This window comes from Pithys albifrons, chromosome 10 (assembly GCF_047495875.1).
Source record: "Pithys albifrons albifrons isolate INPA30051 chromosome 10, PitAlb_v1, whole genome shotgun sequence".
NCBI lineage: Eukaryota > Metazoa > Chordata > Aves > Passeriformes > Thamnophilidae > Pithys > Pithys albifrons.
In genome coordinates, this window is record NC_092467.1 from 16,809,515 (window position 1) to 16,837,323 (window position 27,809).

The 27,809-nt window shown below is 37.4% G+C and overlaps 2 protein-coding genes across 5 annotated transcripts; one reads left to right on the forward strand and one right to left on the reverse strand.

Annotated features, from left to right (window-relative positions):
- The first annotated feature begins 16 nt into the window (after positions 1–16).
- On the forward strand, positions 17–23,012 carry GLMN (glomulin, FKBP associated protein). 4 transcript variants are annotated; one of them, XM_071565671.1, is made up of 19 exons: positions 17–187; positions 1,585–1,656; positions 2,113–2,238; positions 3,500–3,619; positions 4,951–5,059; positions 6,236–6,482; positions 6,967–7,066; positions 9,221–9,408; positions 9,874–9,927; positions 10,739–10,769; positions 11,120–11,209; positions 11,756–11,797; positions 11,881–11,954; positions 12,266–12,350; positions 13,527–13,636; positions 14,738–14,801; positions 17,119–17,242; positions 18,625–18,707; positions 18,845–23,012. In XM_071565671.1, exons 2-19 carry the CDS (start codon positions 1,591–1,593, stop codon positions 18,950–18,952), a joined length of 1,821 nt encoding a protein of 606 aa, XP_071421772.1. In that variant the 5' UTR covers positions 17–187; positions 1,585–1,590; the 3' UTR covers positions 18,953–23,012. The 4 variants fall into 4 exon arrangements, with proteins under 4 accessions (XP_071421772.1, XP_071421774.1, XP_071421776.1 ...); XM_071565673.1 differs by having other exon boundaries at positions 13,530–13,636; XM_071565672.1 differs by lacking the exon at positions 17–187 and adding an exon at positions 318–349.
- C10H1orf146 (chromosome 10 C1orf146 homolog) lies at positions 19,906–27,252 on the reverse strand. The gene is made up of 5 exons (XM_071565679.1): positions 27,181–27,252; positions 24,624–24,717; positions 23,826–23,994; positions 20,788–20,866; positions 19,906–20,025 (listed from the first exon to the last, which is right to left on the reverse strand). Exons 1-5 carry the CDS (start codon positions 27,250–27,252, stop codon positions 19,906–19,908), a joined length of 534 nt encoding a protein of 177 aa, XP_071421780.1.
- Positions 27,253–27,809: the final 557 nt, after the last annotated feature.

The window sequence follows — 27,809 nt, forward strand, 5'->3', positions numbered from 1 at the left end:
CCCGGGGCGGGGCCGGGCCGGGGAAGCAGCTCGGAGCTTTGGGTTGTCCTGGCTGAGGTGACGGGGCGCCGTGTGGGCTTTCATTCAGCCGCGTGTACAGGCTGAGACTGCAGCCTCTGTGTACCAGCCTGCGTATTGTACCGCCCGGGGACGGGGCTGGGGCGCCTCTTTATTGGGAAAGTGTTTGGTGAGTATTAATAGAATGTATCACATGATCCAGATGCTGCACAGTTGCCGCTGAAGCCTCCGAAGAGATTTAACTAGAAATCGGATTAAGGCCGGAGCCCATCTGCGAGCTCAGCCGGTGAATCCCCGGAGCAGCGCGGGGGGCTCGCAGGCTTTCCAGGCTGTGAGTACTTGGTGGAGTCACCGAGGGGTGAAAATGTAACAGTACCTGCGTTCTAAAAGAGTATTTACGTTGCTTTGGCGGGATTAGTAACATTCTGTAATATGAAGAGCTCAAATCGTACAACGTGTAGTAATCAATTATGTGGTAATGTAGAGTGACAGGCCAGATATATGGATAGGTTTCAGCAACGTATAATGTTAAAATAAGACGTCGAGAACAAAAAGTGAACCGTTTATTCTTTCAGTAATTGGGGTCCCACACAGGTGCTTTTTAAGCTTTTGTGGATTGCCCCCTTTTTGTAATTGCCCTCATAGGTTTGTTATCCAGGTAGTGTCCGATGTAGCTTAGGTCAGAGGTGAGAGAAAAGGCTGAGAACCTTACATGGAGATGTCTTTGTTTTGATGAATAGTTAAGTAATTAACCAGGTGTAGGACTAATTGACACTCAGTGGTCATGTAACCAGGTTTAGCCCCGTGGCATTACTTAAAACTATAAAGATTATGACTGCTGCTGTGATACATCATATAGAATAACCAAGCTTGATTTTATTTGTAATTTGTGGTCATGGCTATGTAAAACTTCGTATGTACTTGGCATCACTCAAATGTTTAACTTAATTGCTTTTAGTAAGAAAGTTCTGAGTTATAGTACCTGGAGGTAAAAAGGCCACTAAACAACCAGCCTCGACACTAGAAAGAAATCAATGATTCTGCATTTGTAATCTTGATTGGATTGTTGATGTAAACTGGCATGGTGGTTTAATCAGCTGTGCACATCCCATACATCAGGCTAGAGTGTTCCAGCTGGGGCTGAGCAGGAGCTCCTCTGCTCAGAACTTCATCACTGAAAGTGTAGTATGTTGTGAACATCCATACTTGGTGTGCAGACTTGCTCTGTATTAGCTGCAGTTTTCAACATATGTGCCCAAAGTAGTAGCTGAAGCCTCTCAACTTCTTAAGATTATTCCGATAGTACTTGAAAAATTGCTTCCTTGTACACAGAATGCAGGTTGTTTCCTGGCTGCAATACCATCTCCTGCAAATATGGGGAGTCGAATAGTGTTTATTAGTAACACTTCCTAAAAATGCATCTTCCCTTGGTTTTTAATCATGTAATCATCTAATATCTGTCTAGGTTGTTCTTATTCCTCTATTAATGTTCTTTTGGTAATACTATTTTTCAGCATCTGTTTTAAATTCATGTGATATAATACTGCACTCTTTAATTCGTAATAGGTTTTGATGCCGGAAAAACAGAGTCAAACTATAATGGCAGTTGATGAACTTCAAGCTATAATACAAAGATGTGTAAGTGGTTTTCTTTCCTTTAAAGTAACAAGTGTAAGCACTGCCCATTTCTCTTAATATGTTGTAATTAAAACCAAAATGACCTGGAAACAGAGACAGTTGAGTTCCTCATTGGGCAGCTAAGTTCAGCCTCCCTGTTTCACTGACTTCTCAGTGGTGTTTAACCCAAGGTGCTTGATAATTTCTGCTTCTTGGAGAAAGAAACATTGTTGTACTCAGGAACAAAAACAAGTTGTTGTAGAAAATACATCTTCCAAACAGCATGCTGTGGTCTAGACTTAAAAAGTGCTGTTGAAATACTGCTTTGTCTTCTGCAGTAACTCTTGGTAGCTTTTTTAATATGTGAAAAAAATATATAAGTTACAATGGTACTACATTTAATTTTGAACTGAAAGGAAGGATTTTCTTATTTGACTTTTATAAGCATGGAGTTAAACATCCATATTTTTTTTCTAGCAAATTCTAGAAGAAGCTGATTTCAAAGGAGAAGATTTTAATCTGTTTCAGGTAGCAGGTCAAAAATGTTTAGAAGATGGATATGCAGCTCAGTTATTAGAAGTAATTCAAAATGAGAAAAATAAGGTGAGTTTAAGTTTACAGTCTATTGGTTGTGCATTCACACCATTAAATAGATAAAACTGCTTATTAAGAAGGGAAGGCTGTGCTTACCAATAGCTAATGAGTTGCTCTGTGTTAAGTGCACATCATTCTGTAATTTAGGTAGCTCACAGGAATCCAAATGAGGGTAATCAGAGCAAAACCACTGATAACTGTTTTTCAGTAAGTGCACCAAAGAGAAGTGGAGGCATAAATGCATAATTAGGAGAAACTAACAGTATCCCTCTTTTGCAGGGCAGGGATTTCACATGGTGTACAGGGTCTGGCTGGCATTGAGTTGACTTTCTTCATGGCAGCCTGTACAGTGCTGCGTTTCAGATTTGTGACTGAAACAGTGTTGCTAAAACGCCAGTATTTCAGCTTTTGGTGACCAGTGCCTGTACTGCATCAAGGCCATCTCTATTTCTGATGCTGGGAAGTCTGGAGGAGACACAGCTGGGACAGCTGACCCAAACTGATGAGATATTTTATGCCATGTAACATCATGCTCAGCAATAAGAACACATGGGGTTGGGGACACATTCCAAAGTAGTTGTTGCTTGGATACTGGTTGGGCATTGGTCTGCTGGTGGCAGTTGGTTTGCATTATTCCTCCCATCATGCTCTGCTAGCTTATATTGTTCACTCAGGAAATTGTCCTCATCTCAGGAGTTATTCTCTGTTTTGTTCTTCTGACTCTCATTCCCATCCCACTGAGGGATGAGAGTGAACAGGCAGCTGGTGGGTGCTGAGTTGCTGTCTGGGATCAACCCACCAAAGATGGATATAATAATACTGGCCAAAATTGTAAAAGCCAACTGAGCTGATGCTATTTTAAGAGATATTAGTGTTTGAGGACACTTGGGGAGCTGAGAGAATGTACCAAATTGTAGAGAGATAAGAGGGATGGAATATTTTAGCAATGCTATATGGGGTTTGCAGTCTGGTTTTGAAATGTTTGAGTTTGGAATAACAACTGAAAATCTCAATCCCCTCAGATTAAGCATTAAGCATAAAACTATACAAAATATACAGCTGTGTTTATAGGTCTGAGGAGGGAATACAGTGTATGTCAAATACAGAACTTCATGGTAATAGTTGTTAAATGTTCTATCACAGTGACAGTTATGGTGTTGGTTACAACCAGGACATTGATCTATTTTCTCTTTTGTTTTTTATATATAAAATCTTTCTGGGTTTAGAAGACATCCCATTTTGGTTTTTTCTCCGAAAATCTGTTTTTTAGGTTATCATCAAGAATATGGGTTGGAATCTCATCTCTCCTCTTGTAAGATGTATTTTCATGTATAAACAAGATGATGATAAGCGAGAACACTGCCTGAGGATACTAGATCAGTTGGCACAGGTATGGTTTTGAAATACAGGATTATAATACAATAATTGTAGGAAAGGGGGAGGTCCTGATTTCCAAAGAAAATAAGGCATGAATATTTCTGGGTTCTTCGTGTTTCCTGTAACTTTTAAACTCACGGGCCAGTTTCATCTGAAGTAGACACAAGCTTAGTGTTCTCAGAGATAATTAACCTCTTACACATCTGAAATTAGTAACTGGGCAAAACAGACAGAGCATTACCCAGACGAAGGCATCAGATAGCACTCATAAAGTTTTAATGGCCAACTGCTGCAGTCAGAGCAGCCACAGCAAAACTGCCACTTGTCTACTGCAGATACAGTATCGTCTCTGAAAAATGAGGTATTTCACCCAATATGTAAAGCCAAAAGACACACAGGGTAGAGGAATTTGGTTTAATTACAGTTCTGCCCAGTAAGGAGGGCTAGATCCTTAATCCACAAAGCTGGCACATGAAAGGCCAAATGTACAAACATATTTATACAATTTGATTCAAACAATATTTGCATAATGAATCTCTATCAGTACTTGGATAAGCTGCTGTTGGCAGCTCATGCTCTCGCCTTGATCTTAAGGTGCAGCGTGCTCTGAACTCCTGGTGTGTGTTCAGTGGTGGGGCTGTGTTTGGAGGGGAGCAGCCCCGGCCCCAGAGGGCAGGTGTTCACGCTCCTCTAAAGGACATGATTTTAGCTGAGTTACTGAACCCGAGTATAACTTAGGGTACACTGCTAAATGCAGTTTCTTGTACCTAATTCAATGTGTCTCTGGTCTTGTTCTCTCCTTACTTGTTTCAAAACTATTCTGCCATTTTCAACTTAACTGGGTCTGAATAGTATTTGTTGTCCTCTTCTTTTATGATTCCCTCTGCAAAATCTCCTCCTTAAACCATTCATCCTTCTTCAGTATGACAATTACCTGATGATTCTGATGCAGTAGTATGGGGAAAAAGTTTTTATCTCTAAAATACTAATTCTTTTTCATTCATGCACTTTAGAAACAACTTAAAAACTTTATAGCTTGAGTTAAATTCATGCTCAAGTTCTACTTTTCTCTTTGCTTATAAGAATTACTTTGCAAAGGTACTGTGAGGTTTTCATAGGCAATAGATATCAAGTTTAGTGTCATATTTTCAGCTCATAGGAAGGTGTACACACAAATTACAGAAAACATTAATTGTAGGCAAGCGCTTATTTCATATTTATTAAATAGTGTCTTGGATGTTCAGATCTGCTTTCTTGACATTCAGGAACTTATGATTAACTGTGATTAATTTTTTAGGTAATGACCATGGTTTTTTAAAAGCATGCATTATTCCTCTCTTGCAGCTATGCAATCCGAAGGAACTATTTTTGGGTTTACTTGAGCAAATTGAGCAGACCTCTGCAGAGCAAGTGTGTCAAACTGTCATGTTACTGCTTCAGCCTTTGCAGACAGGTAAGATTCAGTTTATCATGCGATTTCTGAATTGTTATTTTCAGTTATTTATCAATTTAGTTTAGCCTTTGCTGGAATGGTTTCAGATGAACCTGTCCTGGCAAGCTTTATGGTCTGTTATGTTCTACAAAATTACACAAGGCATAACTGTCATGTTTATAGTGGCCTGCTAGAAAGAGATTTTAGATGGTATTAATAGCAGTTGAAAAAGCAATATTCAGCTATTTCTTATCAATTACAAGAATGTGGTCCTATGACAGTTACATTTAGAGGTGTAAAGAACTCATTGTTATAGAAATAGAGAATTAAATGGATTTGTGCAATTCATTATTTAACTTTTAAAACATACAGTTGCATATTTTTATAGTATAAAACTTTCAGTTAAAGCATGTTGAAATACTTTATTAGTGAGGGGGAGGCATTATTCTGGCTTATATATGAAAGTTTAAAATGTTGGGTTTGGACACCCTTTAAGTGGGTAAGAAGTGGTAGTTTCTGATTTTTTTTTTTTTGTGAGATGAAATGAGGTGTTGTGTATCAAGCTGAATGCTGATCGTAGCAACCTCTGAGAGGTGTTTCGTAATATGTTAAAATTCAATAAGACATACATGGTTTTTTGGATAGCCAATCTGCAGTCAGCCTGCACTGAGTCCAGTTAAAGTGGAGAGCCTCTGGTGCTGCCTCCTCGGTCTGGGAGTGCCTCCACTGGTTCTGCCACGGAGTAAAGACCAGTTCTAAGCTGCCTCAGGTAGTTAGTTCTCAGCAGAAAAGCTGAGCACTTTGTTTTTTCTCTCTCTGGTTTTGCGAAGCACAAAAGGAGTCAAGTAATAAATGTGTTTTCCAGGTTAGATAAATTGACTATTATTTTATTTAGCCCAATTCTAGAAACACAGATGTATTTCAGTCCTCATCATGGTGCTATGGAGAAAGGCAGACATTGAAATGCATGATGGCTTTAATATTTGTTACTTGGAAATACATGGTCCTGGTAACTAGAGCATATTACACTTGCTGCTGATGTTTAGTCTAGCTGGATTTGCTCAGGTGAGCTCCTTCCCTGAAGCTGCATGCTTTCTTACGGAGTCACATTGTTTTATTTCATATTTTCCTTTCCTAAGTAATAACTTAATGTCTTGAAATGTTCTCTCTTTATCCTTTTTTTTTTCTTTCCCTCAGTGCTTTTGAAACTTCAGAACAAGAAGGCCTACTCAGTGGGTTTGTCTTTGGCCATGATTATGAATCAGCTTACTCCCTTGCCTGTACCTTATACAAAACAGCAAATAGAAGAAGATAAACTTGGTCTTTGTCAATGCTGTAATGCCGTGGTGGAGTTTGCTAAACCTTTTGTGAATGAAGTTGTTAAAAATATGGAAAAGTCATTAGAATGCAGTGACATGGAGCTGAAAGAAGAATTATTAAAATTGTGAGGATTTTGTGTCAGTGTGATATATTCCTATAACTTAACACAGTGAACAGTAGGCATTTATTACATAGGCAGTAAATAACTCACCTTTTATAATGCTGGCTGCTTATACTAACTAATGTGGTATTTTGGAAAAGAAGCCCTAAATAGGCCTTATATATTTATGAAGTGAGAGAAGAAAGGTAAAAACTATTGGTTTTCAGTATGGGGATGTGGTAAGGTACTATTTGTTGCTGCACTGTGGAACCTACTTGGTATTCATCCACTTCTCAAATGTACAGCACTGAGGATAATCATAGTCTGGAGGTGAAGTCTAAGGAATGCTTCTACAGGAGATGTTAATTGTTTTTATACTTCTTGGAATACCGGGAGTAGCACTATCTTATGAGTATAGACTTTATTCTTGGTCATCAATGATTTTATATTGTAATGGTTTGTATTTGTGACCATATTGGTGATTTAGTTCCACCCCTTTTTATTTCAGCTGTATGAAAAGCCTGAAGTTCCCATTATTGACAGCTCAGCTGGAACCACTTGAAGGCATCGAAGAACATCCTTTTCGGCATTTTGCAACTGAAATTATAGTAAGTGTGGTCAAAGTTAAATACAGTGTTTGCAAAAACAGTGGTCTAGTTCAGAATTACTTGTTCTAGAGCTCATTTTGCTTCCTTTATTGGTTAGTGGGATGACTTACTGAGCTGTGTAAGATAATGCAGGTACATAAAGTTCTAGAACAGTTCCAGGTAGTGTCTGTGGAAATAACAAATCTTGCAAACATAGTTTTATCTCCTTGATAAACAAGTTTGCACTACTCTTTGAATCAGCAGCTGTAACTTTGCTCTAACTGCTGCTTTCTCTTGGTGATGTATGAATTTATTAGAATATCTAAAGGATCCTCTTCGCTGCAGTGTTGTGCCAAGGTAAAATCTGTGTTACCTTTGATCCAAGCACTGCACAGGGAGAAGTCTGTAATGTGCCTCTAAAAGACTCTAAATTGATAGTTGGCTGATGCTGATGCTGTAGCTGGGAATTAAGTGGGCACATATCCCTTCCGTGCTATCAGTGCAGTTACTCTGGTTTTGAATGTTTTACATAGCAGTTGTATTTTATTAGAGCAAGGTTAAGGTGGGTAAAGGTACTTTTATTCCCATTTGCAGCAAACCCAAGCCTTATAAGGAAATAGTCAGGTACAGTCCATGCATGGGAACACAGAGTATGTGTTTGCTTTCAGATGTGATTTATAAAATTACTGTATGTAGAGCTGCACTTTGTTCATGTTTTGAATATGGTAAAAAATATTTCCTCTCTTGCACATATCCAAATGTAGTGGCTTGACCCCAGCTGGCAGCTAAGCCCCAACCCAGTCCCTCACTCATGGCCCCCAGCAGAATGGGGAAGAGAATCTGAAGGGTAAAGGCAAGAAGAACTCATGTGTTGAGAAAAAGACAGTTTAATGGGAGTATGTCAAAAGGAAGGCCTGGAGCTAGCTGGGATGAGGAAAGCACACATAAATATGCTATATGCATGCAAATGTGCATGCACACAGAAGTCTGGAGGTTGCCTTGTGATGCAACCGTGTTTCTTCTCCAATTTGTATTTAACAATCTTAGCATTTTTTTCATAGAATTCTGTATTCAGATGTTAAGATTGTAAAGTGAAGCACACAAAGCAGTTGGCAAAACTTTTGGTTGTTTTTCAACCATAATTGGGTTTTCTATCATGATCACATCCACTATTTTTTTCCACAGCTGCCTCAGCATGGAATGGAAACTGCTGTGTGGATCAGTCAGGTTGTGCAATGAGATAGAATCTTGTTTCTGAAACCTGTACTTTGAGGATGTGCAGGAAGGAGGCAGGGATTAGCAGATGATCTCATGGTTAAGATAGTCGAAGGGTGCTCTGAAAAACTGGCTTTTTGTCCTGCCTTTTCTGTTGGGCACAGTCTGAAACCATGTTTTTAATGCTAATTATGAGTTAATGTTTTCTTGGTTTTCTTAAGAAGTTTACTTCTGGTGTTTATGGCACTGGGTAGTGAGAGCTGAAGCTCAGGTCAGTAACTTAGGCTTTGACTATATAACATTTTGTGTAATCCTAATTTTCCAAAATGTGACATCTTGGATGTCCAGTTTTGACAACCCCAGAATAGTGAGCTAACCTTGATCTCACTCTTTCTTTGTCATATGTACAACAGGACTTGCACAACACCCTCACACACTTGAAGGGGGTGGGGGGTAACCAGACCAGTGTTTGTGAAGTCAGGCGTCCTTGTGTTGTGCATCATGGGACGGAAAGGCCACACAGAGCAATTCCAGCTTTAAAGCAGGGTATGCCTTTAGTGGGCAAACGATGTGTTACTTATTGATTACTGAGCAGAAAACAAAACACTGAGTGTGATGTGATGTGAAAAACACAGAGCTCCTGTGGCATAATGTGATCCATGAGCGTGTTGTTACTCATAGCACTGGGGATGAGGGAGCTGAGCTAGGCGTTTGCAGAGTGACTTCATTTTATCTTTATTTTGTCTTTTGCTGACTTTTGTGTGCTTCACTTTGCTATGTTAGTAACACTCTTCTAATGGTAGTGATTTTTCCTGCAGCTTTTTTTGTGAGTGTGTATATCATAAATATCACATATTTATATTGTAAAAGAGAATGTACTGTAAAAAACAGTTGAAAGTTTGAAATTTAATTGGTATAGAGGTATTTTAAAGGCAACTATAGGCAGTCTTTGTTTTTCAGGACATTTTATGGAATATAAGAGAATTTATACCATTAGTGTTTTTGCATCATAAAGGCAAAAGTCCACACTGGGAGAATCAGGAGTTTGAAGACATAGAGCGAAAGAATTCTGCAGATTCTTTGGCATGTCTGTCATATCTGGTGTTTGTTCAGCATTTTGGTATTGAAGGCTTTCCAGTGGTTTTTAGGTAAGAACTATTCTTTCTCACTTGTCGTAAGTTTGTACTTCAAAGAGTATTTCTGAGCAAACAGAACTTTATTTGTGAATAGGTATAAATAAAAAGTGTATTTCACTAGTGTTACTTTTATGTCAACCTTTATGCACTTATATTTTATGTAGCTTATTTATATAAAGAACATAGTCCTGCAAATTATTATAGTTTCATTTTAGATGAGCTGTCCTTTTAAAGAAACTGGTCTGATTAGTCATGTGCTGAAAATTAATGATATTAAATGTTCAATTACGTATGCACAGACAGTTTCCATGTAAGAGCTACTGACAGTGATTTGACTTTAATTTTTTTGTCTATTTCAAAACTACAAATTTTAGAAAGATATTTTAATTTTTCAAAAAATAGGAATTCTTTCAAATATATTATGTGCATGTGTATACGGCTTATGCAGCTTAATGTATTCTAATTTTTCTCTTTTAGTCCATCATACCTTCTGCTATGCAATATGACACATATTGGAGTGCTTCTGAAAAGGTAGGGTTTGTGAGATTTGCAGATCTAGATAATAGATGTGATCTTTTATAGCAATTCATAGAATCAAATTTCAAATATACCAGGTGAGTTCAGGGGAGGTTTTTAAACCTGAGCATTAAAATGGTAAGTTCCGCTACAAGATGGCTTCTTCTATTAAGAAGTAAAGTTATCTAAAATATTTGTGTATTGTTTTTATTTATATTGTGATAGCATTTTTAGAAACTTTATCTGAAAAATGTGAAGTTAAGGTAGTTTAAACACATGCGGAAAAATCAGAGTGTATGTTTGCTTGCAGTGCTGTAACAATTAATGTAATAATAAAGGAGACTATTGTGATGTTGTTTACTTGAATGTACTCTGAGATAACAGGCCATCTGATTAAAGGTCTGGCTTTCTAACGGAAACTGAACTTTTCTGTATATTGTGATTATTTCACCGTCCATAAGCAGCAGTGTTACCAAACAGCTTCTAGCACTGCTATGGAGGGCAGGTTTCTCTTAGTGCTTACTATTTCATTTTCTTGTTAGTCAGTGTGTCGAGACCTGTGAGAGATGACACTGCTTTTGAGCAGTTATAAATATTGAGGGGAAAAATGTAATTTTTGACCCTGAAAAGAGGAATCTAATGGTCAACTTTTCATCAGCAAGTTTATTCTAAAAATCTTTGAAAGGAGTAATGAAGATACTGTATTTAGAAAATAGAATGAAAATTGTGAAGGGACAAATTCTTGTTGACCTCTGTTCTAATATTTCTTCTGAAATATCAACAGTGTCTTTTTAATTGAAAACTTATATTTTATTTTATTTTCTAGAACAGAAGAATCAATGTTATCTAAAGGACTTGTAAGTTTTTTTTTTTTGTTTAATTCAATTTTCTGTGTTAGAAAGTTTATTTTTTTCAATTTAAGGAATGGTAAAACTTTTTTTTCCCCTTTCTAAGAGGTACAAGTGATTGTTCAGATAATAGTTCCAGAAATATTTTGAGGCTTTATTAGTTATTCTTCAGTCTTACAAATACTAATATTTACACTCCTGCATAAATGCTTAAATTGTCACTATCACTTAAAATTGCAGCTCCTGGAAACTTTCAATGAGTATTTACAGTGAAGGCTGTTTTAGCCATGAAATGTTAAGTATATACATTAATGTCTTATATATGTGCATACTATTGCCATGTTTTTTTCCACCTGCAGGATCTGTTTGAGAGCAGTTTGTTGAGAATCGAAGATAACAGCCTTCTCCATCACTATTTAGAATTCAGAGATTTTATTAATGTACCTCAGGTAATAAAAGGCAATGTACAGAAGGTTTCGAAGTTTGGTTACAAATAATACCTGGCCGTGTTCTGGGAGTTCCAGAGAGGATGTGCTGCTGAACCCATGTTAGTAAATTGGAATCCACAGTGTCTTCCTGCACAGAATTGATTGTCTTTTGTACCTGCTACAGCATGTGGCTTTCAGATGTGACAATTCAAATATACTTAGTGTATGTACAGGTCACTGAAGCAGGTGGGCACAGATCTTAGTTGAAAGATGGTGCTTGCTCATTTTTATCTCTTTTCTTGCCAATCTGCTGCTTCACTGCATTCTTATTTATGGACCCAACAGCACAAGATTAGTATTCTTGTGTATCACCCTGGGATTTCAACCATTGAAGCTAAAGCAAATTTTTCTGATGAGAATCTTAACATAATCAAGTCTGCTGTGGGGGTTTTGTTTGGGTTTTTATTTGTTTGGGGTTTTTAATGTTTTGAGTAGATTGTAGTCAGTGTGATGTAATTTAATAATCTGTACGTAATTGGAAATGATTTTTCCTTTGCACCACTGCAGGATTTGGTGAAAATTATGACCCTTTGTCCCATGGAGCATCTGGTAGGTAAAGTCACCTACAGAACTGGTTAAGTGCTGAATTTATTTAATTAGAATCTATCTGATATCATCTCTGCTTCTTTTAGAGAAAGAAGAGTTTAAATATTCTGCAGTTGTTCATAGACAAGTTTGACACAGAGGGAAAATATACATTATTCAGGTATGCCTGCAAGTTACTGCAGATTGCATAATATCAGCCTTAGTGCAGCTTAATTGCATAGGTTGATGATTTCTGACAGTTTCCATCTGAGAAGCCACGTTAATTTTACAATGTTAATTTTTTGATAAATAATGAATTTCAATTGCCTCCCATAAAGTCTCCTGTCTTATGTAAGCCAGTGTTTAGAGGTTACACAGTCACACTTTTTCTGTGGTAAAACTCCCACTTAGTGAATAAGCACATAATGTCATCTAAGTTTTGGACTAACTGTAGGCAGCTTTGAAGAGATAATAACTTTGTTTTGTTTGCAGGTGTTTACTGAAGACAAGTAACCATGCTGGTGTGGAAGGATACATTATTAAAAATATAAAAGATCAGATTCACTTATCATTAACGGTGAGGTTGTTACCACTAAAAAGCAAGTTGACATCTCAAAATTCTGCCAGTATTGTGTTAAGAAAATGCCTACAGCTTAAACTTTGAGTGATGCATTAAAAAATCCACTTTGAAAAGAAACATAAGAGTGGGAAATTATACTAAAAATATTACTTTGGCCTTTTACATGTTTATTTACATTATAATTTTATACTTATATTTTGAATGGCACAATCTTACTGTATTTTCCTAAGAAGCTATTTTTGCCTTTTCTGTGCTTGAAAATACATCTTTCTATCTTGAAGTGGCACTACTCAGTATTTGGGTTTATCCCCACAGTTCCTAATTTTTGAATATAATTCAAATCCTACAGTCCAGACAGAATTATTAATTTTTTGTTGGCTTTTCTGATGACAGTCAACATTTAATTATGAGTGCTTTGCAAATGATAAACTCATCAGAAGGGGCTGAGGTAGATCAAAACCATTTAAATATCATACTTTATAATCATTTATAGCAGGAAGCTGGGAAAATGAACTGCAACTAAATGATTAACTCTTCTTCCCCCTTTTTAAAGTGCTTAGGGCCTTTTCCAAACCAAATTTGATTCTCAAGTATACTGCCTTTTGTCAAATAGGACAATATAATAAATTTATGCATCTTTTATGCTGGCAAAATTAGGTCAGATGGCAGTGAATTACTATGTATTAGATCGTAGTCTGTCCTGCATATTGAATCAACAGGGGAGAAGATGATGATAATATGAAAACTGGTCCAAAAGGGGTTTGCACTAAAATTGAATAGGTAAAAGTATATTCTGAAATTTCACATTTAGAAAAACCCAGTGGCACTGCCATTATGAAACAGTTTCTGTTACAGGTAGTTATAGTTAGTTCTTGCATACCTCAATATAAAAAAAAGAATGCCTTCTAAAGTTTGGTAAGTTCATGTAAACAAATATTAACTGTATTAAGAGGTGGAGAATGTGTCATGAAGAAATAGAAAAGACCAGCTCGGCATGCAGAGACAAGTTAGGGAGGGTTATGAAAAGGCTATTTGTGTACTTCAGTCACAGTCGTTTGAACACCTGGCTTCCAATGTTCGATTATTTTTTTTCCTTTTTTACCCATGTTATTGTTAAATTATGTAAGATTTAATTTTTGTACTCAGCTAAACTTTTTATATTGTTTTTTTCAGAAGGAATATGACAACGTTTGGTTTACAGGACATCACCTGGTCTCCCTTCTAGATTTGGTACTTTCACTTCCAGAAGGTGCTGAGACAGATCTTCTGCAAAACTCAGACAGGTGAGTTGTAATCACAGTTAGAGACTTTTCTCCTTTTTGCATCATTTAAAAAGACCCTAAACTATCTTACTACCATGACATATGCTATCATGTAATTAATGAGGTGACAACATCAATGTATTTTAAATTTTTAGAACTAGAAATGGAAATGATAATTTATTTCTACAAACTCTTCACAGAAGAATGTCACAATGAATTACACTGATTTTTAACAATAAAAAAGGATTTCCTCCTCCATTCCTTGAGTATATAAGACTTCTGGTGTGAAATTACAGTAATTAGCAAAGCATTATTCTTCAGGAATGTATGATTTGTCAGCTTTCTGCAGAAGCAGTTGGAGGAATGAAAGCAATGTGTTATGTTGTCTTGTGTGATACAAGGCACTAACAATTATCAGATGCAGCTTACAGCACTCAGCATTTTTGAGGCTGTTTCACAGTTTGCTGCTGGGAACCAGTGTCTCATGAGTAGGAATACAGATCCACCTGAACAGTAAATGATTGCAAGAAATACAAAACTAACTGAAATGTCCCTGAGAATCTGTATAGGACAAATCTTCCTATATAATGAGTAGTGGTTGGGCTGGTAAATCAGTAGGGTGATGGAACCCACATGGAACCTGCTTAGAAAACCCAGAAGTATGATCTGTAATGGTACTTTATATCTGGAAAAGGCAATAAATAATTTCTGCTATAAAGTATGGTAAAACAAAGGTAAAAAGCATATTTCAGAAAGTATTCAAAAGTAAAAATTCAGTACAGTAATAAAACTGTCACAATAGTTTCAGATCAACTTTGGATCACTAGTGATGCATATCATAAATTCTGTGATAAGGTTCTGTCTCTTCAGAGAACTCTTCCCCTCACAATCAGCAGGCTGCTCCAATCTGATGACAGTTTTATTTTTACTTGCAAAGTGTGAACTGTTGGATGGGTATCACTGCACACTGGTGCTCTAGACTAAGCTGTACTGCTCAGCAGATGAGTGTTTTGTACAAGTGGCTACTTTTAGGATATCTGGCTAATGGATAATTTAAATTATTATCCCTGTAATACAAATCTGTGCTGCACATTATAAAAGGTATGTTTTTAAAATTCACAGGATTATGGCATCACTAAATCTGCTGAGATACTTAGTCATTAAGGATTGTGAAAGTGATAATCAAGTAAGTACTCATTGATTTCAGCTGAGGGCTGAGAGCTGGATTTATATTAACACTGTTATCCTTGATTCAAAAAACACGGGGTTTGTGTTTTTCTTTGCAATTGTTAGTTGTCCAGAAGTGATGCTTTTAAGACATTAGGAAATATGTGATGTGTTATTTTATTCTGTTGGAATTTGTCTGCATTCACAGTGTTACTGTGACAAGCTCATCCTTTTGCTCTGCCTGATGAACTGGGATCTGTGTCCATAACATTAGAATATATCACCACAAAATCACATACCCATCAAGCATTCCCATGAGAAAAAATTTGTTACTCTTGCTTATTTATTTGCTGGTATCCCTCAAACCACCAAGTAGATTTCTTAATAATAACCATGTTAGTTCAAGATCCATTTTATTAGTCTTTAGGAAAAATGCATTTTGTGCAAATGCTGAAAGTTGTTAGGATTAAGATTTCTGAAAAAATAGACTTAACTAGTTTTTAGCTGTGCAAAACAATATTCTGTATTTACAGCAACTGTGCTGGTGCATGATAAGTACATATTAAAAGCTTCTCTAGGCATTAGCATCGAAAAAATTCTCATATGTAAGATCCATCTGCTGAAGTTACAAAAGGAATGGCCAGACCCATCCAATTTTCTGCTACATTGCTTTACTGAAAACAGCCTAGAATGTTTTATGCACAGGGGTAACTTACCAGCCTAAACTGCCCACCACTGCAGTAACCCAGGCTTTTATTATAGCTCTGCCTCTTCACCTTCATTTCCCCTGTGTGTGGATGTTTGAATGTAGATATTTCAGAAATACTCCGCAATATATTTAAAAAATTGAAACTGTCCTGATGTATTTAACCAACGTAATATTTTGCTACCTCAGTTTAAAGCAGCAGCTTTAGTTGTAATCCCCACCTCTATCTTGTTTCTAATTTACTATTTAAGTTATTTAGTTAATACTGATAGACTGTTTCTCATATTTAAGGAGTGATTAGTATTAAGTACTTACTATGGTCCACTCAGTTTCATGTGAATACACAGCTTTGTGAGAAAGGTGAGACTTCCTCATTCATTCTTAATAAAAAATTACATGTAGTAGCACTCACCTGCTCTAACAGTGCTGCCTAATACCTGGCACAAAGAATGTCCATACAGCATGAGGAGAAAATAGCATCACATCTTATGAGGGTTTCCCATAAAATAGCCCTCTCAGTTCTTCTTGCCTGCCTCCCTGTCTCTCTTCATATAGTGCAAGTGGGGCAGAAAGAAAATGCCTCCTTTCATGTCAGTTCAGATATTTTGATTGCTGTGTAACAAGCGTTTCATTAATCAAGTTTAAAAATCAGTATTTTTCCAGAAAGTGATTTCCCTTTTTTAGCCACATTCTGGTGGAAGTAATTACTGTTTTTCTTACGTGAGCAGTTAACTTTGTGTCATTTAGTATTAAAATTCGATGAATTTTCCCCTGTCATCAGTGGACTTGCTGTATTTAACATGGAGAATTTTTATTTTTATCATCCTGACTCTGCCTTTTGAGGGTATTGCCTGAAGAAAGGAGTTGCATAAGTGGCTCCTATATCTAAGGACACAAAGACTGCTTTGTGTTTATTTTCTTCAGCAGTTTTGTAACTACAAGCTTATAAAGTGCCAAGGCAGAGGAGTTTTCCTCTTGTGCTGTGTAACCCTGAACAGCCTTGGATTTGAGCACCTTTTCCTTGTATCTGTTGCCTCATGAATGCCATTATTGTAAACTTCTTTCCACCCATGCCAGACTGAGGAGAAGTTCGTAGTCACTTTGCCTAAGGATGGGGTAGTGGTGTATCCAGTAACATTCTTACAGTGCTTTCTAAATGCAATATAGACATTTGGGGACCATGATATTTATCAGAACTTTCATTTGGCATTTCAATAGAGTGTTAATTCTGGAACATGAATTGAAATATTTGTTCCATTTTGCTGCTGAATAATGTGAGAGGAACCTACAGCTGCTGTTCACTGGCTGTAGAGACTCCAGTCTGAGAAAGTGGCTAAGGATTCCCCTCCAAGATAACATGATCCCTTCAGCTTTGCTTTCAAGAACAAGCTGAAAATGTGCATTTCCATTGCTGTAGCTATCAGCCTACATACCAACTTCCCCTCTCCTTTTTTTTTTATTGCTTTATCCTCCAATTGACAAATAATGTAACAGAGGGAGAGGAGCTAAAATATCCATGATGATGATATTCTGCTTTATAAAGGCCAGTCAAAAAACTGGTGCTCAAAAACTTAGTATTGCAATGCTTTGTTAAAACTGATTCATAACCTCCTCTATTCTGTTTGAATAGACTGGGGTATGGACCACACTTGCCAAGATTGACCAAAACTTTTTAAAACCACTACGTGTAGGACTCAATATGTCAAAAGCACATTATGAAGCAGAAATAAAAAATAAGAAAGAAAACAGAAAAGGTGAGTTGGTTTTTCTTTCTGAGCTTTGTTCATACCTAGAAACTTCAGTAATTCTTTGGAAACAAAGAATTGGTGAGTGCTGTGTGATCATGTTTTATTTAACTGTTGACACTGTTCCAGACCTCAAATAATAGTTCAGTAGTTACCATATTTCATATTTAAAACTTACACAATTGGTCAGAAAAAACTGAAGTTGTTTATCTGTCGTCACATTTGTAAATCTTAGAAAACCTAATAAAACTGTCACATGAAGACCTTCAAAGCTTGTTCTGCATTTATGCTTTTGATTTTAATGTTACACAGGAGCAACTAAGTCTTTCTGAATACACAGTCCTTGGATTTCATACCAGGTGTGGGGAGGTTAACAGAAGAAGAAATAAGTCACACAGTGCTCTCTAAAGCCTGAAGGACTAGTTTGGATTTTTTTTTTGTTTTTTTTTTTTTAATCTGACATACAGAATCAGGTTCTGCCCTGGGTTAAGCAGATGCATTGCACAGGGCACAAGAGCTGTAGTTGCTTTGGGCGATCTCTCTGTATGTCAGATCCTCTGTTCCTTGTGGTCTCCAGTATAATTAAGACAGCCTAAGGAGTTTGCATCTGCTACTAAAAATGTCAGTACAGCTTTTTGCCCCTAGTCTTACCCTCTTCTGTTGTAAACTATGTAAGCATGAGGCAAAGAACGGGATTTTTTTCTGAAGGCAGCCTATGCATATCTTTCTAAAGGGAATCCTTCAAAATTAATCAGGAAGGTTTTTCTTTAAATCTGTCTTATGTTTCTCTAGCCTTTGACAAAATATAAAGAGATTTGAGTTTGGGAGAGGACATCTAACTTGTGACAGTAACCAGTTTAGCTTTCTTCCCCAGTGTATAATCTTTGTAAGCATTATATTGCATTTCAAGTGCATGGGCGGAATGCAGGACGTTTTCCCTGCAGTTTTCAGACCTGTCCTTGTAGTTTAGCCTGCTGCAACTAATCTGTCTGAAACAAAGAGGCCTGCTGCCTTTTCTTAATAAAATAAGTATTTCATGTCTGGATTCATTAAGTCAAGTTTAAGAACATCCTACTATTGCCCTGGATGTGGAAATTTAAAAAATGTGTTAAAAACTGACCAGATAAAATTTATTTTTCCTTTGAAAGAGAATTTAAGCTGTATAAAATTGTTTTGAGTTGCAGATCTCAGCTGTTTAGTGATGAAGGCATTTGTGTTACAGAAAGTGCAGAGGTAGCATATAACTCAAACTGCCTTCTTGTTAAGGTTCAGCACCTTCTGTCCTGTTTGGTCAATCCTTAGGTTTGTTCTGAACAATTACTGTCTCAAAATGCTAATATGTTGAATATTCTATTCATTCTAAAAGCCACGTTGGTTATTTTCTTCTACAGAGGCACACAATTCTAACACAGTTTGTTCTGTAACTGTTAGTGGGGAGAAGATGCCTGCCATGACTACTGGAATGCAGCTTCAGGTGAGTTTGCATTACCTTCAAAGTTACTCAGAAGTTCTGACATCTTCTTTTCAATGTGGAGACAAAAGTACATGTACAGTGAGTAAAAAAAAGAAAAAATCTAATAAAAGTAACATTAATCTTTTTTGTCATTTCAGGTTTTACACTCAGCTCTCTTCACATTTGATTTAATAGAAAGTGTTCTAGCTCGAGTAGAAGAACTCATTGAAGTGAAAACAAAAGCTGTAATGGATGAACATAGTTAGGTCAGCTGAAGTATTTGAATTAACGTGCTCCTTACAGGTCCATTTGGAATTGCAGGCATCAGTTGCAAAGGAGACTACCAGCCTTTAAAGAGGAGCAATTGAGAGTGGCCTCCAGAAGAATTGCAAATGCTGCTCTTCAGAAGTCTTGTTGCATGTGATTTACAAATATGGTTTATTTACTCCTCTTCAGAATTTGATGCTTTCCCTTAAGTCTGGAAACTAAAAACAAGATGGGGGTATGTTCTGCTGTGGCAAGGAGGGATGGTTGGGCATTTATTTTACTTTTCAGAATTTCTTAGGTAAGAGTTGCTCACTGGTGATGTGAATCACGAACATTTTTATAAAGTGTCTGAAGAACCATTAATTAAAAAGCACTGTTTAAGCATAAGGTAATTTTATTAGCATGTTTTAATGTTGACAAACAAGCTTTATATTTACAACCAGACTGTAAGGTATTGCTAGATAACAATAGAATATGCTACCTATAAATAGTAAAACACTATGGCAAAGGAAACTACATCAACTTTGAGCCAAGTGAGACATTAAAACTTAGTAACATAACAGATAAGACTTGTTTAAAAACAGTGTAAGATTTCATACATATATACCTGGGCATGCTTGGGAAACCTGTATTTTGGAACTGTCTTCAGCATCTGTATCTTTAATGATAAAATTTTCCTTAAGAGACAGTAAATAGTTTGGGAAATTATTTATAAACAGATTTTAAAAAGGGATGGCTTTTCTGTAGTCCAGTCCTTTTCCCCCCTGCTTAGAATGCACATTTGATATCCAAGTATGCTATTTTTCACTGTATAGTTATTTAATATCAGTTTTTATTCCAAATGTGTATGTTGTATATAGTCTTCTGAAATGTAACTATATTTTTAAGAATATTCTATATTTTGTTTAAAGTTTAGCCACTCTATTTATGAATAAAAACCCCAAATACTAAATTAATTGTGCTGCAATTGGTACTCCTGAAGCATCTTCCAAACTGGACTTTTTTCTATTATCTGGGCTTTTGTCATTTCCATGTTGTAACGAGTATCATCTGCTTGTGGCTTGGAAGTTACCTTAGAGAAAACAAAAGTATGATAAGTAGGACACAGTAACTCCTAGGTAATAGAATATTTAACATTTTTCCAATAGTACAAATGCAGAATTATTCAGGGATGAAATCTGAAATGTGTTCTGAAGTAGTTATTTAGAAATGATATACATAGAGGTGATAGTATTCCAGCAGGAGTTGGGAATGATAGCTTGGGATTAGTTGGATGGTATTGCTTCCTTGGCCCTGGCTGTTAACCCAAGGCAAAAAGAAGTTGATTTTTAGGCCCTTAGACCAGTTAGGGATTTCTCTGGCAAATGATGAGCCCATTAAACTGGCTTTGCATTAATAAGAAAGAATGCAATGGCAACCAACAGGTGAGTGATGTGTGTTGTCAGCACTTCTTGCAGGGCTCTCCTGTTGAAGGTCAGTGCAAACGTTCTGAACAAGTAGAAGAGCAAATTCAAGTTTATAGGTTCAGCAGTAATCTTAAAAGCTTTTATGAAGAGACTGGATATTGGTCTATTCCATAAGAAGTACAATGTTCAACATTGTAATATGTATTTAAGCTTTGCCATATATTGAGATGAAGCTTACACACTTTTAAAACTATGCATAGTCTGAACAGGTTAATGTTTATTATTTTGAGATGCCCACTTCAGGATAGAAGGTAAATTTGTTTTTCATTTCTAACAAGTCCTTCAACCTGCTCCTCCAAATCTTTCATAGTTCTTGGCTTTTCCTGGCTAATATACTAATATTTTTAAGTATATGCAGCTGGACTTACCTTTGCCATAGATAGCATTAATTTAACAGTTTCAGCAGGATTATGAACTGGTATTACACGTAAATTACTGCCCAGGAATCTGCATATCAAAACAAATTAAAGTTAAGATTACTTTTAGAATGTGTTTTAATTTATTATGCCGTGAAACTCAAAAGGCATTCCCCCAGGATGTAAACAACTTTCTACTGTGCAATTCTATTCACACAGAAAACTCTTTTTATCTTTAAAGGCAAGTGGAGGGTTCATGCTGTTTGTATAGCCATCTGTCCCATTTCTGTACCAGTTATTTAGATAGCATTTGGAAAGGCTTGTTTCTTTATCTGGGGCTCTTGGACAATCAATCAGTACTTCTTAAGCATGTTTACACTCAAGGAGAACTAAACCCTCTTCTGTGATGCTGCTGAAGACTATTCTCAGTGGCAGTAAAAAATATTTGGGTTATTTTTATGGCTTTGGAACAACATAGGAAAGATCTAAAAACGCTTCAGGATTTGAGGTAAATCTTTGTAGTGTACTATAAATAAAAAAAGCTGTATTCCAGATGTGGTTAAGATAACAGGATAATTCATTTTCATGTAAGACTTGTTCACTCAAAAACTTTAACCTAAAATTCATTCTCTTTCTATAAATAGTGTTATTCATATGCATTCATTCTTGAGAATGGAATCTGAAGATTTAAAATAGTAGCATCAGTTGCCGTTCAGTGCAGTCACAGAAGAGAAGAGATCAAAGCTGAGGTGAGCACAGAGCGTCCTTAAGCACCTGAACCGTTTCTAACACTGACATCAACATCAGCGTTGCTGCTGTTTTCTGTCGTAGAGCCAAAACTGGAGAGAGACTTAACAACAAAGAGTGAGGAATCTGAAATAACCCAAAGTGTAATCCAAACGAAGTGCCCAGCTGCTCAGTTGCATACTCATTCCCCTGTGACCTCCCCTTGTGCCCACCACCTGTTTTCCCCTGCAGTCTGTCTGATGACTTGGACTCACTCACATTAAGGCCCCTTGCTGGTTTGGTGTATCATCTGAACTTGGCTGCCCTTGCTTCTATTTGGCAAAAATGTTGCAGGCACTGTCCTTCCCTAAGAGTAGTCTCTCTTCCCAGCTGAGTTTTGCTAAAATCTGGTGCAGCAACTGTCGTTTGATTTACATTTAGGGATTAGTGAAATAAACTGATGCAAGTTCACTAATACTACAATGGGCTGAACAAAGTACAGCAAAGAAACAGTTGTATGTATTTACTCAGATCCGTGAAAATCTGTTTGTAGAAACAGTTTTGCTTCCAATTACAGCAGGTCTAAGTTTAGTTCTGTTAATTTAATTAATGGACAGAATACTGGGCATTTGAACACACACCTGGCGTAAGCTGTGATGATAAACAGCGCTTTCCCCCCTCTTCCCCTATATGCTTTACACAACCTTACAGAAACTCTTCATGTTGTTGGAGAAGAATCCTGTAATTTTCTTGTTAATAATAAAAAACAATCCTTCCCCAACTGCAGCAAAACCAAAGAGAAGCTGAAAGAAACAGTAATAGAAGAAAACTTGAAAGTAGTAATGAGTTCTGTTTTATAACAAACCCACCAGGTGATTTGTAGTTTGAAAGAACATGGCACATGTTTCAACCTCACCAAAGCAGAAGCTCAGTCAGTGGTTTATATACAACGTAAGAATTCCAAGATGCTGGGTAGTAAGCATTAAAAATATGATTGTGCTTTGTCAACATCAGTTTGTATCATTGCAAGCAATAAAACTTTTTATTTTAATAAAATTACTGACGTGCCCAATGGACTATAGTTCCAAAACATCATGTTTTAGTGATCAACAGATGCACAAAATCTGTAGTACATTACCACAACCTAGATTGAGAAATTAGCCTTGCCAGCAGCTGAATAACATGTTCGTGCTGAATGGTGGCAGAACTTTTGACACCACTCATGAAAATTGATGGCATTTTCACAAATGAGTAATAAATTTCTTACATTTCATCCCATATGCTCTGCCATTCATCAGTATTTGGCAGTATGCCCAGGATTTAATGAAACTGATGTTAGTTTCAAGGAGGTAAAGATCAAAGACTTCATTAAAATAGTCAGTTCTTGAGGCCAGGAGTGACATGCAGTTGCAGTTAGGGCTACTGTACCTACCAGAGAATAGTTCTGACTACAAGCATGGAGCACAATCTGATCACTGTTGGCAGCAGGTATGTGCTGAAATATGTACATTTTCAGGCTTCATTAGAAATCACAGAAAAGTTTTAAACAAATCTGTTTTAATGTCCAGTTTTACACTTTTGGTATAAAATAACACTGATTATTTCAATTATTCTAGCTCTGAATAATAGACACTGTTAATAAACCTGGTAAATAATATGCACTTTACAATAAAGCCTTTTCTCATGAAGTAAAGTTTCCTGTTCTGTTTGGAAAATGACCATGAAAAGATGGTGACAGAGCTAAGAAAATAGCCTAATTTTCCAGTTCAAGAGAAAAATTGAAAAATAATTATATTATAAAGGCCTAGAATGATTGAAAGGAATCTTACTTGCTATGTTTTGAGGTACATCCTCTTTTATTACCTATGATACGTCAGATTGTTTCACTTGATATTCTTTTTATTTGCCATTAAGAAACATATTCCTTAAATAATTTTCCAGTGTATTAATACAAAATAAAATTTGTATTCCTGAGATTAATTCATGGAATGGGTAAAGTTTGAAGAGACCACAGTGGATCAGTCTGATGTTACCCCATTCACTATTACCCTCTGTGCTTGACCCATGAGGCAGTTGCTCAATCAATATTGTGTTTACCCATCTACGTGCTGGACAGTTTGTCCCAAAGGATACTGTGAGAGATGGTATCAAAAGCTTTACTGAAATCCAAAAAGATTACATCAATATTCTGGTGGAACTTCTGTGCATCAGCTTCTGCCCACTGCCTCTTGACCTATTAATTCCTAAATAATATTGCCAAATCTAAGACTGCTACTTCATTTCTTCCTAGCAACAAAAAGTTTGGTTTGCTGTTGAACTTGTACCTTCTCTGAATCCTGAACATGACACTCCATTCTTCTGGGCCATGCAGAGCAGCTGACAAAACCAAAAAGCTGTTCCGATGAATGTTTATGAACTTCTGAATTCTTTCAGAAAACTCTTCTTCCCCTGTCCTAAGCAAATCTTGGGTGTCTGACAGTATAAATGCAACACCTATTGAGGAAACTCATATAAATGTACACGTCATGGCAACAATGGCATTAAGGTCTTACCACAAACCAGGAAGCAGAAATCTTAAATTAACCATTAGTTTATAAGACAATGGAACAAGACACAAGAATGAATTGACACATCTTTGACAGTGAAATGCAATCATGAGATTTTCTAATCAAAGCCCTCAGATAATCCTTTTCCCATCTCCTCTGCTACCTTCTACCACCAGGTCTGCAAATTCAGCTTTGAAGTTGGCAGCCAAAGGTCTTGGTTTGCTCTTCGTTTACAGCCATACACTCTCAGGATCTTGATGGCAGTTTACAGGTTGATGGCATTCAGCATGTTTGCTCAGTTACAACAAGAACTTACTGAACAGTTCAGCTGATGTTCACCAAATCTCACATAGCTGTTCTACAATACATCCAAAAAAAGTAAAAAACCAAAATGTTTTGTTCCTGAAGTTCTCTGTTTCATCTGATTTACATGCAATCGTAGCACAGCTCCTTCCACTACTGCACAACATTCCAACACAGATGACTGTACTCAGCTTAGCATAGCCCACATCAGGACATGATCTTGGACCTCACTGGAGTTTATAATTTAAAAGCATAAACTTTAGAGTACTGTACCAGAAAGAGGAAATATCACGGATCCAGTTTCCACTGATTCTGAATATCGAACTCGGTGTTGTTGCGTCTGCAGAATTGTAGAAATTTCATGATCCTAAGTAAATTTTAAAAGGTTATTTTAAAAACATGTTTTCAGCCCACAAGTTAAAAATACCCTTAAAGCATAATCTGAACCATTAAAGGTAGACCTTTAGCATTGTTGCATAAAAATAAGTACTAAAATGTTAAAGATTTTCAATTAATTTTTGAAGTATTTGATTGGCAGTTACAAACACTGAATGACAACTCTGTATGCCAACATTCAGTTTGTCTCAACTCCCGGATAATGCATAAAGAAGCTCAAACATTTTGCAGTCTATTTGTGTAAGATGTGCTAAAGGAGGATTTGCAGAAGTGAGGAACATACAGTAGGGTGTTTCTATGACTCTGGTTAATTAGACTGCATTATTTTCACAGATGTCAGCATTTCAGTTGGAAAATAGTTCAGAAATTCTGTATGGGACATGATTTTCTTTAAAGCTTTTTGACAGACTGCAATCCACTCAGGAAAACTAATAATCATCTACAGAATGGAAAGGGTTTGGATGTATTTTTCAGCTTGTAAAAAGGATTTCTGCAGAACGTTCTACAGAAGCTGCTCAAACACACATATTTTAAAGGTTAAATCACTGAAACTGATGCCTCAGGGGTTTTTGATTTTTTAAATTTTTATAGATTTTAGAAGTACTTGTAACTGGAGTAAAATGCAGATTTTAGTGTGTTAATATTTCTAGCAGCTTAAGTTCAATGTTTATGTATTCTAACCCCATCCCATATCAATACCTAAAATTCCATTAGTTGTTTAGACTTCGAGGTAGAAAGCTGAATAATATCTCAAAGCCTGCTCCATGAGATATAAACATAGGCCAACGACCTCGAAGTCAGAACACTGGAAGTCCCCCAAGTATCCCTGCATGATATGAGGAAGAGAAGGATGAAGACAGAGTTCCACTCTCCCCCAGACTCAATTCCTGACAGGGTGTGCCGGGGGCGGGATGGGGCTGCACCGAAGGGTTGTGTGCACTGAGGATTAGGTGGACAATATTATAAGCCCCATGGAAATGGGAGTTTGGGAGAGCACATCATCATGTATTCCTGAAGGCCCTAGGGCTGGACATTAAAGAATCTGCCTTTTTATACTAACCCACACTAAGTTGGCTTGGAGTCCTGTTTTCTGCGGTCTCTCGAGGCATCAGTTTGTCACCGAAAGGTGGAATCAGTGAAACCAGCACCCCACTTTTTAGCTAGTAACATGTTCTTTAACCTACCCCTTTAAAACACAGCCACCTTGCCTGTACAGGAAAGTGTAATGATTTAGGGGAAGAGTACAAAACAAAATCTGTACAGCAAGTGAACCCTGAAGGAGACAGTAACCAAAAATGTCATGCTTTCAATTGGCCTGGAAAGGGAACACTCAGTGGCAACTGCTTGTAACTACAGTTCTGGAAAAGTTCTGCTGCATTATTTAATGCACAAATATAAATAACAGCCATAAGAAAATTATAACTGCACAGGGAAAAGAGAAAGCTCATAACCAAAATGGATACAGAAAAGCCATCTTAGATTTGTGTTCAGCTATTTCTCCATAGCTTTGCATACAGGGAGCCCTTACTAACAGCAGTAGTTCTGAACAGAGCTGGAGGTCTTATTATTAATAGCAGAGTGTTGTGCTGGTATAGCTGATAAAATCACTGCCATCCAACACCTCTCACCATATTATGGGCTAAGCTGCTCTTGAAGCAGTTCCCAAACAGGCACAGTTTACAGGCTGCAAATTCCAAAATGGGCAGGTAAATAAGAATAGGCTTTAAACTGAGGTGATTCAGGAATTACTTCAACATGGTTCACCCATTTACACAGCAGAGGTGAGGTGATAACCTTGTCAGCCAAGCTAGCATAAGATATTCTTGCCTGTGAATCAAAGCCCTCTTGACTCTAAATTCTTGTCAGCTGGCATGAAATTGGCCTCAGCTGCAGAAACTAATTACGAGCTCATTGACATACCCTTTCACTTTACTTGGGAATACAGTCAAGGGTTCTGATGTTAACAGACATATATATCAATATCTGTAAGACTCACTATTTTAAACTGAGTTACGCACTTGCTGAGTAATTGTCTACCCTAATGCTGATACTGTGTAGTAGAAAACAGCTTTTAGGGAGAAATTTGGAAAATTGAGAACCATTTCTGACGGAATTATTTATAGCACTAACTGAAAACGGCATCATTGCAGTGCAAAAATGATGAGCCAGGAGAACAATCCTAAAGCAGTGTAACTCAGAATAGCAGGTGGCAAGAATACTAAATAGATGCAGAAGTAGCTAAGAGAAAACACAGACACACAAAAAGAACCAGTACTGTAGTAGAAGCAGCTTTAGACTAATATTCCTGGTTTATCCTCAAAAAGCTGTATTCATTGACATTGAATAAAATATTTTCACGTATAGAACATAGGACATGATTTTTTGGGGCATTTCTTAGTGAGTCAGATGCTGGTCCTGAGCAGGGGTAGGGTACCTGCAGAGCCGAGCTCATGATGACTGTGGTTACCCATCGCGGCTGCTCCTGCCCACAATGACCTTCTGCCATTTTTTGCAATGGTCTAATGGCTGTGCAGTGAGATCTCAGGTGCCACCTTCTGAAAGGCTTGGGAAAAGAGATGGCAATTATCTCCTGCCCATTAACGAGGTGTTTAAAGCACAACAACACATTAAAGAACTGGTTAAAAAACAGGGCACTACTCAATTTCCCAAAACATGCCACTAAACTATTTAAGCTGACACTTAGACACCTCAATAGCTTTAAAGAATTTGCATTTGAGCAGGCTTCCTCTATGAGGCACAACACTCTTCCAAAGATCCTCCTGGGTGTGCAGCCTGGCGGGCGTTTCTGCCTCTCCAGGGCTCAGGTGGGGCATCTGAGGGGAGGCAGCCCTGGGGCTGGGCCGGCCGCTTTCCAGCACCTGTGCCGGCCGCTTTCCAGCACCTGTGCCCGCCGCTTCCCACGGTGTCCTTAACCAGGGCCCTCCCCGACCTGCAAACCTGGCTCGGCGCTGAACTGGGACCCGGGGGCGCCGCCGGGACGGCAAGAGCCCGGCGGCGGGAAGAGAAGGACAGGTTCTGCTCCCGCCCTCAGCCCTCAGGAGG

What these genes read in the sequence shown, in the direction of transcription:
- C10H1orf146 (XM_071565679.1), bottom strand. Translation starts at nt 27,252, where the DNA reads ATGGCAGAAGGTCATTGTGGGCAGGAGCAGCCGCGATGGGTAACCACA. An exon ending in CGTGATATTTCCTCTTTCTG is followed by an intron (nt 23,995 to 24,623) that starts GTACAGTACTCT and finishes TTTCCTCAATAG; the next exon opens with GTGTTGCATTTATACTGTCA. An exon ending in TAATGCTATCTATGGCAAAG is followed by an intron (nt 20,026 to 20,787) that starts GTAAGTCCAGCT and finishes GTTTTCTCTAAG; the next exon opens with GTAACTTCCAAGCCACAAGC.
- GLMN (XM_071565671.1), top strand. Translation starts at nt 1,591, where the DNA reads ATGCCGGAAAAACAGAGTCAAACTATAATGGCAGTTGATGAACTTCAA. An exon ending in GGCTTTCCAGTGGTTTTTAG is followed by an intron (nt 9,409 to 9,873) that starts GTAAGAACTATT and finishes TTTCTCTTTTAG; the next exon opens with TCCATCATACCTTCTGCTAT. An exon ending in TAAGAAAGAAAACAGAAAAG is followed by an intron (nt 17,243 to 18,624) that starts GTGAGTTGGTTT and finishes TTTCTTCTACAG; the next exon opens with AGGCACACAATTCTAACACA.